At 50.9% G+C, this 13,671-nt stretch overlaps 2 protein-coding genes across 2 annotated transcripts; one reads left to right on the forward strand and one right to left on the reverse strand.

The window, feature by feature from the left end:
- Nucleotides 1–2,116: 2,116 nt before the first annotated feature.
- On the forward strand, nt 2,117–4,411 carry SAPIO_CDS10639 (Calcium-related spray protein; the record flags this gene model as incomplete). Its single annotated transcript, XM_016784195.1, has 2 exons — nt 2,117–4,311; nt 4,381–4,411. 2 exons carry the CDS (start codon nt 2,117–2,119, stop codon nt 4,409–4,411), a joined length of 2,226 nt encoding a protein of 741 aa, XP_016638433.1.
- A 1,539-nt stretch (nt 4,412–5,950) lies between these two features.
- Nucleotides 5,951–7,537, reverse strand: SAPIO_CDS10640 (uncharacterized protein; the record flags this gene model as incomplete). Its single annotated transcript, XM_016784197.1, has 6 exons — nt 5,951–5,998; nt 6,074–6,247; nt 6,353–6,702; nt 6,783–7,295; nt 7,413–7,436; nt 7,516–7,537. 6 exons carry the CDS (start codon nt 7,535–7,537, stop codon nt 5,951–5,953), a joined length of 1,131 nt encoding a protein of 376 aa, XP_016638434.1.
- Between the last annotated feature and the right edge of the window lie 6,134 nt (nt 7,538–13,671).

Here is a 13,671-nt window from a genome sequence, read left to right on the forward strand (position 1 = left end):
GTGATCAAGGGACAAGATCCACATCTTAATATTGACATCGTCCCCACACATCTCGCATCTCGCATCTCCAAAAGCGGTCGGGCCCCTCCTCTTCCCAAGCGCCGAGCATTGTGCTGCGACATCAACTGTCTGGAGATGCCCCGCCAGGTCTAGCGAATTCGCGAAACCTGTCGGCTGGCTGGTCGCCCGTCGATCTCTGAACAGCCGCCCGTTTCTGCCCGTTTCGATTTTCCTTGCTGCTCTTCAGCTCCTTTGTTTCCCTTTTTTATTTTTATTTTCACCATTGACGTCCCTTCCCTCACATTCTCTTGACTTCGTATGGTGCCATTAGCGAATAACCATCTGAGGTAGGTGCCGCCCGGGTTGGCCGGGTGGTCATCAGCTGTCGTCACGGGCTCAGCGGATGGCAACCATTGATTCGCCTGCGTCTCGGTCTGGCTAGTGTCGCTGTCCGGCCTAAGATTACGCAGCAGCCCGTTATCCTAACGGAAGACGTGGGGAGGGGACACACAGTGGGATACGGGGATACGGGGATACATCAATGGATACGGAAAATGTCACACTTCCATGCTCCCTTTTGGGGGTTATTGGACAGGCAGGTTGCTGTTATGATGATGGATGAGCGTCAATGTCGAGAAAGGTGACGACGGGCAGCTGGTATCCCGGTTAGCAGGCTACAAGACGAAACTCCTGAGTCCGTAAATCGATACATATTGATACTTTAATAGCACGCTGATTTACAAGCATCATAAGTATTTTTGGGTACTGTGAATGACGCGTGGGAGTTCAAATGTATATCCGTAGCATTATTTACCTTCCTTCCCCTGCGCCCCCTTCCAATTTTCTGCATTTGATTTTCTTCCTAACTTGGCTCTTGGCTCTTGGCTCATCTATGACCCGCCACTGGTCCAATTGTCCCTGCATCCAGCCATCGGAGCATTGGAGACGGTGCTTGTGTACTTTGACTCAAGCACTCACCCCCCCTAAATTATCGCATAACATACATCTTTTGATCAAATTGATCTTGATGCTCCGAGAGTTCCCCATACTGTACACCCAAGGACCGTCGTGTGCGAAGTGGAAAATAGTGTACACCGTTTGCCCTCAGAAGTCAAAGACTGTGCACTAAGAATGGTCTCCACGGGCCACAGTTCAGCAACCTCCCTAGACCGCAGGTGTACGAAGTACATATACCTTCGTTACCAAGTACGACGCAACCGGCAAAAGTAAACACCAGACTAGCCCTCGTATAACCTATACCTCGTACATGTGGATAAGTCCAATGTATACAAGTACATGTACCCTCCTTTCCACATTGTCTCCTGTTGCTGTTCCTGTTCCTGTTTTCCTTTCTTGCCCGTGTCCCAGTGAAAGTCGTTCTCATCCCCGTTTCCCTGATCTCAAAATCCACTCCCCGAAACCAACTTCCCTTCCCAAAACTTAATTCATCCACATCATCACCACACTCGTTCGTGTTTTCCCATTCTCGAAATCGTCCCTCCTGCGAATTCTTACCGCGATCCACGAGCACGTCGTCGACCGACTGATACGGAGGGCCTTTTCTTACCACATTCTCGACCTTCTTTTTTTTTTTCTCTTTTTTCCTTTTATTCCCTCCCGCCCTTTTTTCCCGCGAGTCATCGACCGCCCCCCCTCTAATCCAATCCCTAGCCGCTGTCATTCGTTTATCTCAGCCCCCTATCGAAATAGGAGTGGTTGAGAACCAGCAGCCTCCCCCGGCGATACTCGAAATCCCAATCCGAGCGTTCCTAAGCAAGAAGAGCGAGAATAAACGGTCGAACACCCGCCCTCACTAGACTTGTTCGATTTTGGGCGGCCGAGCTACCAACTCGCAAGGATCTCGAAGTTCCGCCAGCCCGTTCCCCCTCTGATTCATCGGCGAGGGTCTCGACAACAACGACATTCACGAACGCCGATTAGCGATATCCTACTATCCTAGTTGATGCCTCTTCGAGAAGGGAAATCAATATAAGAAAAAGAGAAAATAGAACCGCGATTTCCGTGCCTTGCATCGAATCTCCTCGTCTCGCCGCCCCATCCTCCCCCGATCACTCACCGAATCGAGTAATCGGCTCCTAAGCCATCTACCGCCAAGATGAGGTTATTAACACCACTACTATGCTTTGTCTCTTTCTTCGCTCCTCTGATCACGGCCGAGCCTATGCTCGTGTCGAGTTCGCTGAACCCATGCTCCGAAGCCTCCGGTTTCAGTGCCAGTCTGTTCCAGGTCGTCTTCACCCCCAACAATGGTACTGCTAGTATCGACATGGTTGCGACCATCACGGTCGAGGGCATGGTTGTCTTCGATATTTCCATCACCGCCTACGGATATGAGATCATGCGGAAGACGATCAATCCTTGCGAGACCGACCTCATTGGTCTTTGCCCCATGAAGCGTGGAAAGCTCGCCATTCCTCCCTTCAATTTGCAGATCGAGCAGAACGATGTCAAGCAGATTCCCGGCATCGCTTACACCATTCCCGACTTGGACGCCACCGTCAAGGTCTTCGTCAACAAGACTGACACCGGCGAGAGTGTTGCCTGTGTCCAGGCCGACGTTTCCAACGGAAAGACGGTCGACTTGCTCGGCGTCAAGTGGGCCACTGCCATCATTGCCGGTCTTGCTCTGAGCGCGTCTGCCGTTGTTTCTGGTCTTGGCCACTCGAACACCGCCGCTCACATCGCCGCCAACGCTCTTTCCCTTTTCAGCTACTTCCAGGCTCAGGCTATTCTCGGTCTTACCAGTGTTCATCTTCCTCCAATCGTCGCTGCTTGGGTCCAGAATTTCATGTGGTCTATGGGTATCATTCGAGTCGGCTTCATGCAGGACATCTTCACCTGGTACCAGCGTGCCACCGGCGGCAAACCCGCGACCATCTTTGATACTCTCACCACCATTTCCGTCCAAGTCCAGAAACGCTCCCTCGAGACCGCTGCCCATGCTGTCAACCTGTTCAAGCGTGCCGAGGCCATGCTTCCCCGCGCTATCCAGCCCAGGAATAACATCCAGACGAGCGACGGCCGTTTTGTTGTCTTTGGTATCCAGCGTGTCGCTTTCAGAGCCAAGATTGAAACTACTAACCTTTTCATGACGGGTCTTACTTTCTTCTGTCTCTTTGTCATCTTGACTGTTCTCAGCGTCCTCGCCTTCAAGGGCGCCTGCGAGCTTGCGGCCAAGAAGCAGTGGATGAAGAGCGACAAGTTCCTCGAGTTCCGGAACGGCTGGAAGACGGTGCTTAAGGGCATCCTCTTCCGAACTGCCCTTATCGGTTTCCCGCAGCTCACTATTCTCTGCCTCTGGGAGTTTACTCAGAACGACTCGCCTGCCGAGATCGTTCTAGCCGTCTTCTTCTTCTTTGGCGTCTGCATTACTTTGGGTTGGGCCTCTAGCAAGGTCATTCTCATTGCGCGTCAGTCCGTCACAACCCACCGCAACCCGGCCTACATCCTCTTCTCCAACCTCGAGGTTCTCAACAAGTGGGGTTTCCTCTACATCCAGTACCGTGCCTCGGCCTATTACTTCGTCGTACCCCTACTCGGATACTTGCTCATTAAGGGCATGTTCGTCGCCTTCGCCCAGCGCGCCAACATCGCTCAGGCGATTGCTTTCATTCTCATCGAGGCCGCCGCCCTGATCGCCTCCAGCGTTCTGCGACCCTGGATGGACAAGCGAACCAATTCGTTCAACATTGCCATCTGCGCCGTCAACTTCCTCAACGCCATCTTCCTCCTCATCTTCACCAACGTTTTCGGTGCTCCTCTTCTCGTCGTCGGTGTTGTCGGTGTTGTCCTCTTCATCCTCAACGCGGCCTTCTCCCTCATCCTTCTTCTCACGTTGATTGTTTCCACCACTCTCGTGTTCTTCCGCAAGAACCCCGATGCCAGGTATCAGTTCATGGCCGATGACCGTGCCTCGTTCATGAAGTCGCAGACTCAGTTGACCACCACCACCGAACTTGACGCTCTTGCGGCCACCGCCCGAGGAGACAAGCTTGGCTTCCAGTCGAAGCTAGACCTGGATGATGACAATGCCTCGCTCTCGTCGGCTTCCCTCCAGCGCCGCGCGAACAACATGGGCATGCAACCCGTTGGTTCTCAGTTCTCGCTTCACAATGAGAAGAGCAGTTATCCTCCTCCTCAGTCGCCCGTTAACCCGTCTCTACCTCTGTTCCCTGGCAGCAACCAGAGCCCACCAGGTATGATGAACAGGCCCCAGAGCCCATTCGCGGAGAGCTTCAGGAACAACAACAACGCCAGCCCTTCAGGATTTAGGAGACAGAACAATGCCAGGTATGTTGCAATAAGCTAACACTCCCTGGGGAAGCTTCGCCGATACTAACATTTATTTCTCTCTTATAGCCCTTGGCAACGTGGCGCTGGCTATGATTAAGCGCCATGCCTCGTTTCTCTTTTAATCCATATTAGATCTTTTATGTTTTTGGGTCTTGGTCTCTCAATTACCCCCATATTCATTTGTTTTCTGCCGTTTATAGCTCCGGGGCCCCAAGAATTCCTCTTTCTTGATATTCGCATAGGTGGGATCTGCTTCTCGAGCAGATTTCGAGTTGTTTGTCCAATGCGGGAAATAAAGGAGGACACGGCTATTCTTCACTACAGCGACACACACCTTCTTGCGCAGCCACTTCCATGCTCGATCTTGGGCACCAGATTCGTTCAGCCGAAGATGTCACAGCCAAGGCATCCACCCCACCTACCCTGTTACAGCAAAAAAACGGTGCATGACAACGGCGTCAAAGGGTCCGAAGGCGTTTATTCCCCCCATATATTCACGAACACTGTCATCTCACATTTCTTTGCTATGCCACATTTCCTTTCTCATCTTTTGTTATTTTTTCTTCATTTTCCTGTATACATTGTATATAACTTCCACACACACACACTCACACATACACGAATCACTATCCCATATGGTTCTCACGGCATCGGAGGCACGGGTCAGTTTTCCCGGGTAAGGGGAAGAAAGAGGAACAATTTTCGAGGGCGAAAATACCCCAGGAGCAACTACATATCAGCTGGTCTGGGGTGGGAAAAGATGAATATCAGATCAGATACCAGAAGAGATATAAAGAGGAGGAGGAGAGAGAGAATATGCTCGGATAGATTAGGCGAAACCTGCCCTTTTCTCCTTGACTATTTCTCCCTATGGGATTGGAATTTGTGCCTTGCCGTTCTGGGTAGCGGACGGTTTTTGGTTAGTTTGGGATGTTAATTAATGGTTATTTCAAGACCATTTCGTGAACACTTTTTATCTTGTGTTGTTCTCCGTGATTTGATACCAGTCACTGCAGGGCTTGAGACCCTTACTCCCTGCCTGTATGTTTTGAGCGGTGGTGAGATTTATCCTTGGCATCTAGACTTGACTTGGATGTGAAGACTTGAGCCCCGGATGAGTAAAATGGGAAGCAGAAGGTTTCAATGACTGACGACTTGCAGCCTAATACACCTCCGATACCCGGCGGAGATGCTTAGACTATGCTTAAGAGGCAAGGGGCTCGGGAGTGGTTTCACAGAATAATCCATTCAAACGCAAGGGAGATTGGCCTTCTTAACTAGATAGGTAGCAGCTTGATAGGCAGCAGCTTGAGCCACCAGACGGAGTGGTACTTGGAAACGAGAAAAAAAACATTCATAGATCGTGCGTCCATCATTCAAAATAGCTGCGCCGCGCATATCCCGAAACTACTAATATACCTATACAAAAATAGAAAAGTCCACATCGAGATCCGCCTCTGTCCTTTCTTATACATCAATTTTCCCACGCGGATACTGCCACCATCTCCTCCAGCTTCTTTTCTCACTCTCTCTGCGCTGCCAGATCCCGCGTCTCCGGAACTGTCTTTCGGACTCGGGAACAAGAGTCCTCCTCCTCCTTCCGCCCAGAACCTCCCCCTCGATAAGTTTAAGTTGATTATGGCGCTTGGTAATTCTGGCCGGTCATGTACGCACCAAAGGCTCGCTACGATGGGAGGAAAAAAAGGTTAGAATCAAGAGAGAAGGGGAGGGTCAAGTCAAGATAGGAGGGACAACTCACAGCATTGCGAGTTTGCATATACACGGTTCCAGGACCAGTAAACTTGCAAACGAGACCTTCGGCGGAAGCAATTCCTGAGATGATACCACCCGAGGCCACGCGTTCGAGTACGTATTTGGTATCCCAAGCGATGAGGTGGCCGTTGTCGACAATGTATTTTTCTCCCTCGGCGAGCTATCATAGCAAGCATTAGTTATATCAATAAGGAGAAGTGGTCTAAGGCAGGGATTAAAAAAGAAAAGAGAGAGCGGGGGAAAAAAAAAAGAAGAAAAAGCATACCGTCTTCTGGATGATAGCGCCAAAGCTAGTAATCCAAAGCAACCCCGTCCCGCTAACCTTGTACACCCAAAGGCCCTCACCCGAGAACATAGCCTTCGTGAGACCCTGGCGCTTATGGTCGCGGATGACGCCCTGAGTCGAGGCGAGGTAAGCATCCATGCCGACGGACCAGGTCTCCTTCCCGGTGAGGCGGATGGTGGTAATGTCGCCGAGCATGGAAGGGCCGAGGAGGACCTCGCCGGGACCGACGAAGGTGGAGTGGCCGAAATCGCCGCCGGCCATGAGCTTCTTCACGCTGAACTTTAGCGAACCGCGGAGGATGACGGAGTGGGACATGGCGATCATGGTGCCTTTTGGGGGGGGTTAAGGTTTGATGTTAGCCCAGATAAGTAGAGTTCTCTTGGAAGTAGCCTTTACACGACACACATACCGGGCTTTGCGTTGAAGGGACAGTTGATGGCCAACTGGACCGTCAAAATGGTGTTCGAATCCCGATGGCTAATCCTATAACTCCCCCCATTAAAAGTCCCCACATCGTCGACAACGGTTGACGCGCCGACAAACTGGACCGGCTGCGCTTCGACTTCCGCCTCTCGCTCTTCATACTGCGCCTTCTCGTCGGGCCACTGCTCGGCGGTGGGCGGTGGTGAAAACTGCTGCTGCTGCTGGTTCGCGGACGGCGCGGACTCGGGTGTCGCCGCCGTGCGGATCGGGAGGGACGAGTGTTCCGGTGACGCCGCTGCCGTGGTCGATGAGGCTGTCGAGGGAGGAGGAGGGTAATGCGTCGATTGGGTTCGAGCATGCTGGTTTGGAGATGGGGACTGGCCGGGTGGAGGGGGATATTGTATTTGGACGGTTGTGCTGGCTGCAGGTGGAGGAGGGAAGAATTGGGTCTTGTGCGCCGGGGCGGACATGGGCGGTGGAGGGTAGCTCTTTTGCTGGCCTGCGAGGGATGTGTAAGTATGCGGATGAATCGCGCGTTGTGTCCATCATCCATCACGACTACGAGGCAATGAGGTGTTTTGGGTTGGGGGGGGGGGGTTGGGGGGGCAATGCGGACCTGATGATGCCACGCCAGGCGGGGCTATTTCGAAAACAAAGCTCAGTTAGCCTTTGGAACCTTATAACTTCTAAGTCAATCTTGTGTGGATCCGGAAACTTACGGGGATAATAGTGAGCCGACATGATGAGGCTAGGAACAGAGCTCAGCAGCAGCAGCTCGTGACAGTAGCTCGCAGAGCTTTAACCCGGGCTAGAATCGGAGGAGCCGGGATGCGAAGCTCCGAAGGTACTCGAGAAGGTTCGATTAAGACGGAGAAGAGAGAATAAAGAAAAAAGAGGAACAGATACAGGGCAAACGGGAGAGAGAGATTGAGGCTGATCGGAATAAGGATAATGTGAGAGAGAACGAGGGAAAACGAGGGAGAGAGAGGGAAATCAAGATCGTAGGACAATAGATTCAATATGAATAAACGGACCCCGCAGCTAAGGTCGTACACAGCCTCCCCAATAGCTCCCGATGCAGGAAAAGGAACAGTTCAATGCAGTTCAATGCAGCTCTCTTCTTGGCCCCCAGGTGGATTTTCCCGGATGCGCAAGCCACGGCGGGATTCTAGAAATGTGACGGAGTACAAAAAAAGAAAAAGAACTGATGATGCAGGATTCGTGAGAAGACGAGAAATCGAGACAAGAAAGGATGGGGGAACAGAGTCTGTCTTCATTTTTCATCGCCTGCCCACGTACACCACCAGCCTGCTCTCGCGCCAAGCTGCAACTCTCCTTCTTCCTATCTCTTACTGGCCGCTGGTCTCGAACGTCTCGAACGTCTCGAGGGCTTGAATCAATTCGAGCCGCCCCCGCCGATATCACCTGCCTCTGAACTTGGGGCTAAAGCAACAGTGGTCGTCCCACCGGTTGGTGCCTCTCCGTCCCCACCGCTCGTGCCCGCTTCTAAATTGAGATGATTGACAGAATTGGCAAGCAAGCCAAACAAGTTCAAGCAAGGGGGTCTTTCGACTTGCGTTGCTTCTGTCCAATCGTTTGGCGCCGGTCGCAGTCCCAAAGAGCTTGGCGAAATTCGTGGGCGCCAACTCTGCTCATTGGCTGGATTTTATCCTTTCAACGACACCTTCGGACAGCGAGGAGATGGAGCAACATACGAGCTGAGGGTCCTGGGGATGGATTATCGAGAAGTGAGCGGGTCGAGATGATGTGGCCCGTCCATATCTGCATGTCCGCAGTTCGGGGGAAGCAGTAATAGCGGACCGTTGAATTGGCGCCGTGGATGCTATTTTTGGTCCTTGTAAAGTTGGACAGCTTTGATTTCTCGCTGAGCTGCCGTTTTACGCGCCGCGCTGATGGAGCAGAGCCAACTCCCGGAGCTTGGCAGAATCGATTTGATGATTGCTGCTCGCCACGTTTTATCCAGACAAGAGGGGAAAAAAAAAAGAGAAAGAAAAAACCGGTTCCAACTAGAGGCGCAAACAAAGGAAGTCTTGAATGTTTACAGAAGCTGGAAAGGCTGGGAGTATGGAGTACCTTGGGTGATTCCCAAAACTCTGGGAAGCGGCCTTACAGTCCGGGACAGCCCAACACTGACAGAAGATATGGTGCAAATTGTTCAATGTTCTCTTTTCCTCATGCTCCCAGCACTTGGTTGACCTGAATGATCCCCGTGTCACCGTCTCATATCAATCTACTTGGTCACTGAACCATTGCAGCTTTAGCATCCCCAATATCTAACAGCTATTCCAACCGCACCAAGAATTCCGAATTCTGAAACAACCTTATTCCTGTGGATTCAATCTCTCTGTGTTGATATGTGACCGTCGGCGTATATGGCCGACTCAGATGTCCCCGATAGATTCTGGAATTCACCAGTCGATGCAGCTAGCACCACATCGATGATGGTTCTGGATGCCGTTCTCCGTGGTCCCTAACCTCAAACTTCGTCCTATAGAGTAGCATTAAAGTTCATCATTTCCGCTGGGCCGAGGGGCCTTGACCTCACAAGTTGTAGGAGGAATCGTAAGTGGGATAATAACTTAGTTCTTTTGTGAGGAAGAGTTTCTATCCCGTAATATCTAATATCCACCCATTGATCTTCTTCCCGACGTTGGATAACGCAACCGGCCTCCCTCCCGAGAATCCAATATCGATGCTTCCTACATATCCTACCTTGATAGAGGCAAGTCCAGCGAAGACGAAAAGGCCCCTCGATCACGGCGGAGAAGGCTTTTCTGTTTTCCTGCGCCCTGAGACTCCGAGCCTAGTCAAGTTTCTTTTGAAATCGCTAGCACCTCTGGATAAGGTTTCCGTTCGCTGAGTCTGCCTCGAGAGCCCCTAGGGGTGGATCGATGAATAAGTAAATGGGGAGACGAAGCATGTGAAGCCACAGAGGGAATGATGGATAGGGTGAAAAATTCTCGCCCGCTTGCTCGAGTGTAGGCCATCCGATCATCGGTTCTTGCGAAAGCAACGTGGAAGTCTTTGGGTGCGGCTTGACGGTACTGCACGTCTTCTCGTGTACTCTCTTGAAGAGCATCAACGACTTCGCAGGGATGCTTCGGAACCATGAAGCGACTAGAGGGCCACACACCTAAACCTCAGCCATTCGTCAGGCCTACGTGCTGTTCATCGCGGCCACTATCTGGAGAGAGATAGAAGGGTTGGGTGAAGGAGAGGAGGAGAGAGGACAAGGGAGGTTGGTATGAGCATCAATGGTATTACATACACCGCGTCTCTACTTCACCGAGCAACTCATATCAAGCTCATGTCCCTCAAGCATAAAAAGGATGTCTTCTCGATATTCGAATACTTCCATCGGGAGCAACTATTCTTGTTTCAGAGATAGAATGTGGCCATTTCAAGGGGACGATGGAATGGATCTCCATGCTCTTGTCAATGGGAGGAACTAGAGATAAGATTCTTATGCGGCCAAGTCTCCCTTGTGGTCCTACCGGCCCTGGAAAGAAATATGCGTTCTGCTCAGAAATCATTCGTTCTAGCAACATTTCCCATTCCGACTCAAGTCTCTCGGGGAACCGGATATCAGGCGAGCATTGTCTCGTTAGGGAGATCTATTGTCGGAGCAGGTGGGAAACTTAACATCAGTGTCCGATTCCCTCAGAGGAATTCGTAGGATTTAGAGGCTCGCCCAGTACAACAAGACGTCTGGGAAAGCAGAATATGCTGTCAAGTAGAAGATCCCCAACATTAAAGAGCAGGAGAACTCTTGCTGCATGAGCTCGATGGAAAGTGGAAAGTGTCGGCGGTAATTTCACAAGAAGGTAAGTTTGAAAGTTGCCTCGCCCAGGACCTTAATCCTATAGATGCAAACTTTCCATCAGCTGGGAACCCGCGCGGATAGAACTGTTACTGAGACTGACGGGCATCCTGCTCAAATCATGGCTCAGGCCGGCGTTTTGAGGCAGCGGTGAAGCCGTCTCCCACCACTTTTAAGTCAATGTCCCACAACCAAGATTGAAACATCCGGGGACGGAGCTGTAATGAGCCAGACAATTCATTACCGGGGGGCATGCTCGAAAATCATCATGCAAAAAGGGCCGGCTTACAAGTACGATCGGAAGCCTCGAGGAGCTGTGAATCCCGTCCTTCGAAATTTTGCCCACAAGGGCAGGGATACCATCCACGGCTGACTCTGCTCCGCGGCCTTAGGAGTAATGGCGGCATTCCTTTGAGTTTGTGATCATGATACACTGGAAAGCCCGGGTACCAGAACGAAGCAAGTGGATCTTTCCCGGGAAGCTATTCTCGCGAATTTTGCCCGCCCGGGTTTAGCTACCTTCTTGGGCCTCCATGAACTCCCACAATGAGCTCCTTGCAGTAGCGTAACCAAGCCTTAGTCCGCTCAAGAGTCTACTTGTATGAGTAACCAAAACACGGGGACCAGGTTAGACTGCTTCATGGATCGTTCAGCGCCAACAATCCGTCGGGCATCCCGTGCTCGATCTCGATAATCTAGGAACCGAGATGGGCACGACAAGGCTTAGGCGGCAAGAAAACCAAACCCTTGCATTGCAGGGTTCAAGGGAGAATTCTCCCCCCGAACATCCCGAGTCTCAGCAAACAGGAGAAGCCGTCAAATCTTGGCGAACAATGAAGGCTGACAAAAGTATTATCATGTCTAGGTCCTTGCTAGCGTGTCAGAGATTGATGCAGCTGCGGCCTCACAGACCTCGGACTATCTCTCACCGTTCAGCTCACCGTGGCAGAAAAAGGTTTAGATCGCATCACATGGAGAGAGAAAGTACGAGTTCTCAGTCTTCTTTTCCCACCTCGGTCGAGAATCAGGGCTATGTTGCTGTGGATGCTAGTGGTTATGCGAGTTGTCGGAGATGGGAGGCTGTCCATCATGGTTCTGCATCGGAACGGAGTCGTGATCTCTTCTCTGTCGACCGAGTTCGGAAGGTACTTGTATAGATATCATTCCGGAGAGGGGTGAGTATTACGAGTTGCAAATGTATCTTCGTTCTCTCACTCTACTCAACTCAGTAATAGGCGGAATTTCCTCACGGACCGAGTGCCCGTCGAAAGCAAGGGTCTCCTGGCGCCTAGTCTAGGGGGTTGACGCGCCAGGTGTTGCGAGATGGAGTGTAGACAACAATCTCAAATCCGTCTCAAGGAGAGGACGGAAGTAACAAGGGAGGGGGAAAAAAGTGTCTGTAGAAAATGGAAGAGAAATGGTATTATTTTGTTTAATGCTCATCCTTCTTTTACCTGTGTAGAGTATTGTGTTATTATTTGGAGGTCGGAGAAGTTCGCATGAAGAGGCTTGCAGTATGAGCAAGATGGAAGGTCGTTGGAATTCCAGTCCGCGGGTTGGGAACAACGCTGATGGCTTGGGAATAAGGATCAATGATCAATTTCAGGACGATCCTTCTGCTAAGCAATGGTGCACCAGGCTGTTTCATAAGTCCATGCAAGAACTCCTGCCCCAAGCTTGAATGGACTTTTACGGATGACACCCACCATCCAGTTTTTTCGGATTACAGAGTTGAGGCGTCACTCGCCGGTAAAAGGGGAACGGGATCCATTGATCGGTCTCTGGATTTTTTTTTCCTCTCATTTCTCATCTTGGCCGGGGGGCTGGAGCGGGAGAAGCCGCTGAAGAAAGGAAGCTCTCAGAGAAGGTTCGAAACGGCATGGCTGTGTGACACAAATATCATCATGCAGCAGCGGCTTCTGTCGAGAGGAGAATAAAAAAAACAAATAAAACTGATATGTGACGATTGTGTCAAAGATTCGGCCACTCGGTACTTTTTGCCATATGACCGTTTTTTTTTTCATGAAGTGACAGAGAGCCTCAAAGCTAGCTTGGATGCTGTTGACGTCTCCCCCACACGTCGGAAGGTATCAAATGCCATAGAGTCAATCAATCAATCAATCAATCAATCAATCAATCAATCATACCGACCACTTTGGTTAAGAGGATTCCAATGCATGAAGCATCTACTTCATACGCAGTATGAGTAGGCACCAGAGCCATGGAAAGACGAAGCAAACTAGTATCGCTCTCTCATTTCAGCTTCGGCAAACACCGAGACATTTGAGCATACAACAAGCTCGAGATTTCGATTTGAAGATTCTCACCAGCGCCAACAGACACCTGGTAATAATCCCGCAGTCTCCATTTTCCCAGCTGATTGGAATGACTTGAATTTTATCGTGAGTGGTGGAACTCGGTCCCTCAAATATTATCAAAAAATGACTTGGATGAAGTTGAAGTACGAAGGTACCAAGTGTTGAAATTCTGTTTCCTACGAGTTAAGACTGGTCAGGAAAGCCTGGCGCTCCTTCGCTCACACAGGTAGATGACGGACCGATTGCGCAAGCCACAGCGGGCCAGTATTGACCGTCCAATACCGATCAAATCCCGCTCGATATCATCATCCTGAAACCCAGTCATGGTCGCGATGAGTTACGAAGTACCGAGGTACGTGAACACGACAACTAGGTTGGGTGAGTTCTTGATCGGATCGATTCATCTGGTGCTGGCTTGCAACAGTCTTTGATCTAGGGGCCGCTAAGCCCCAGCTACCGTAAATATTGATGGAGTATAAAGTAGAACAAGATCTGATCGAACCGCCCCAGTGATTTTCCTTTTGGTTGTCCTCGGTGCGCTACCCGATAGCCCACGGCATTTTCCTTCCATTATATTGATCAATAAGGTTAAAACCCCCAAACCCCCAGCGCCGAACTCCGCTAGATCCGGTGCTAAAAGCTTTAGTGAAGTTCAGCTAGTTCCGCATTCCGCATGAACAGGAGATCGAGTAGCGGGGAGCGGGGCCAAGTCTGTC

Source organism: Scedosporium apiospermum, assembly GCF_000732125.1.
Source record: "Scedosporium apiospermum strain IHEM 14462 chromosome Unknown SEQ_SAPIO_0176, whole genome shotgun sequence".
Taxonomy (NCBI): Eukaryota; Fungi; Ascomycota; class Sordariomycetes; order Microascales; family Microascaceae; genus Scedosporium; species Scedosporium apiospermum.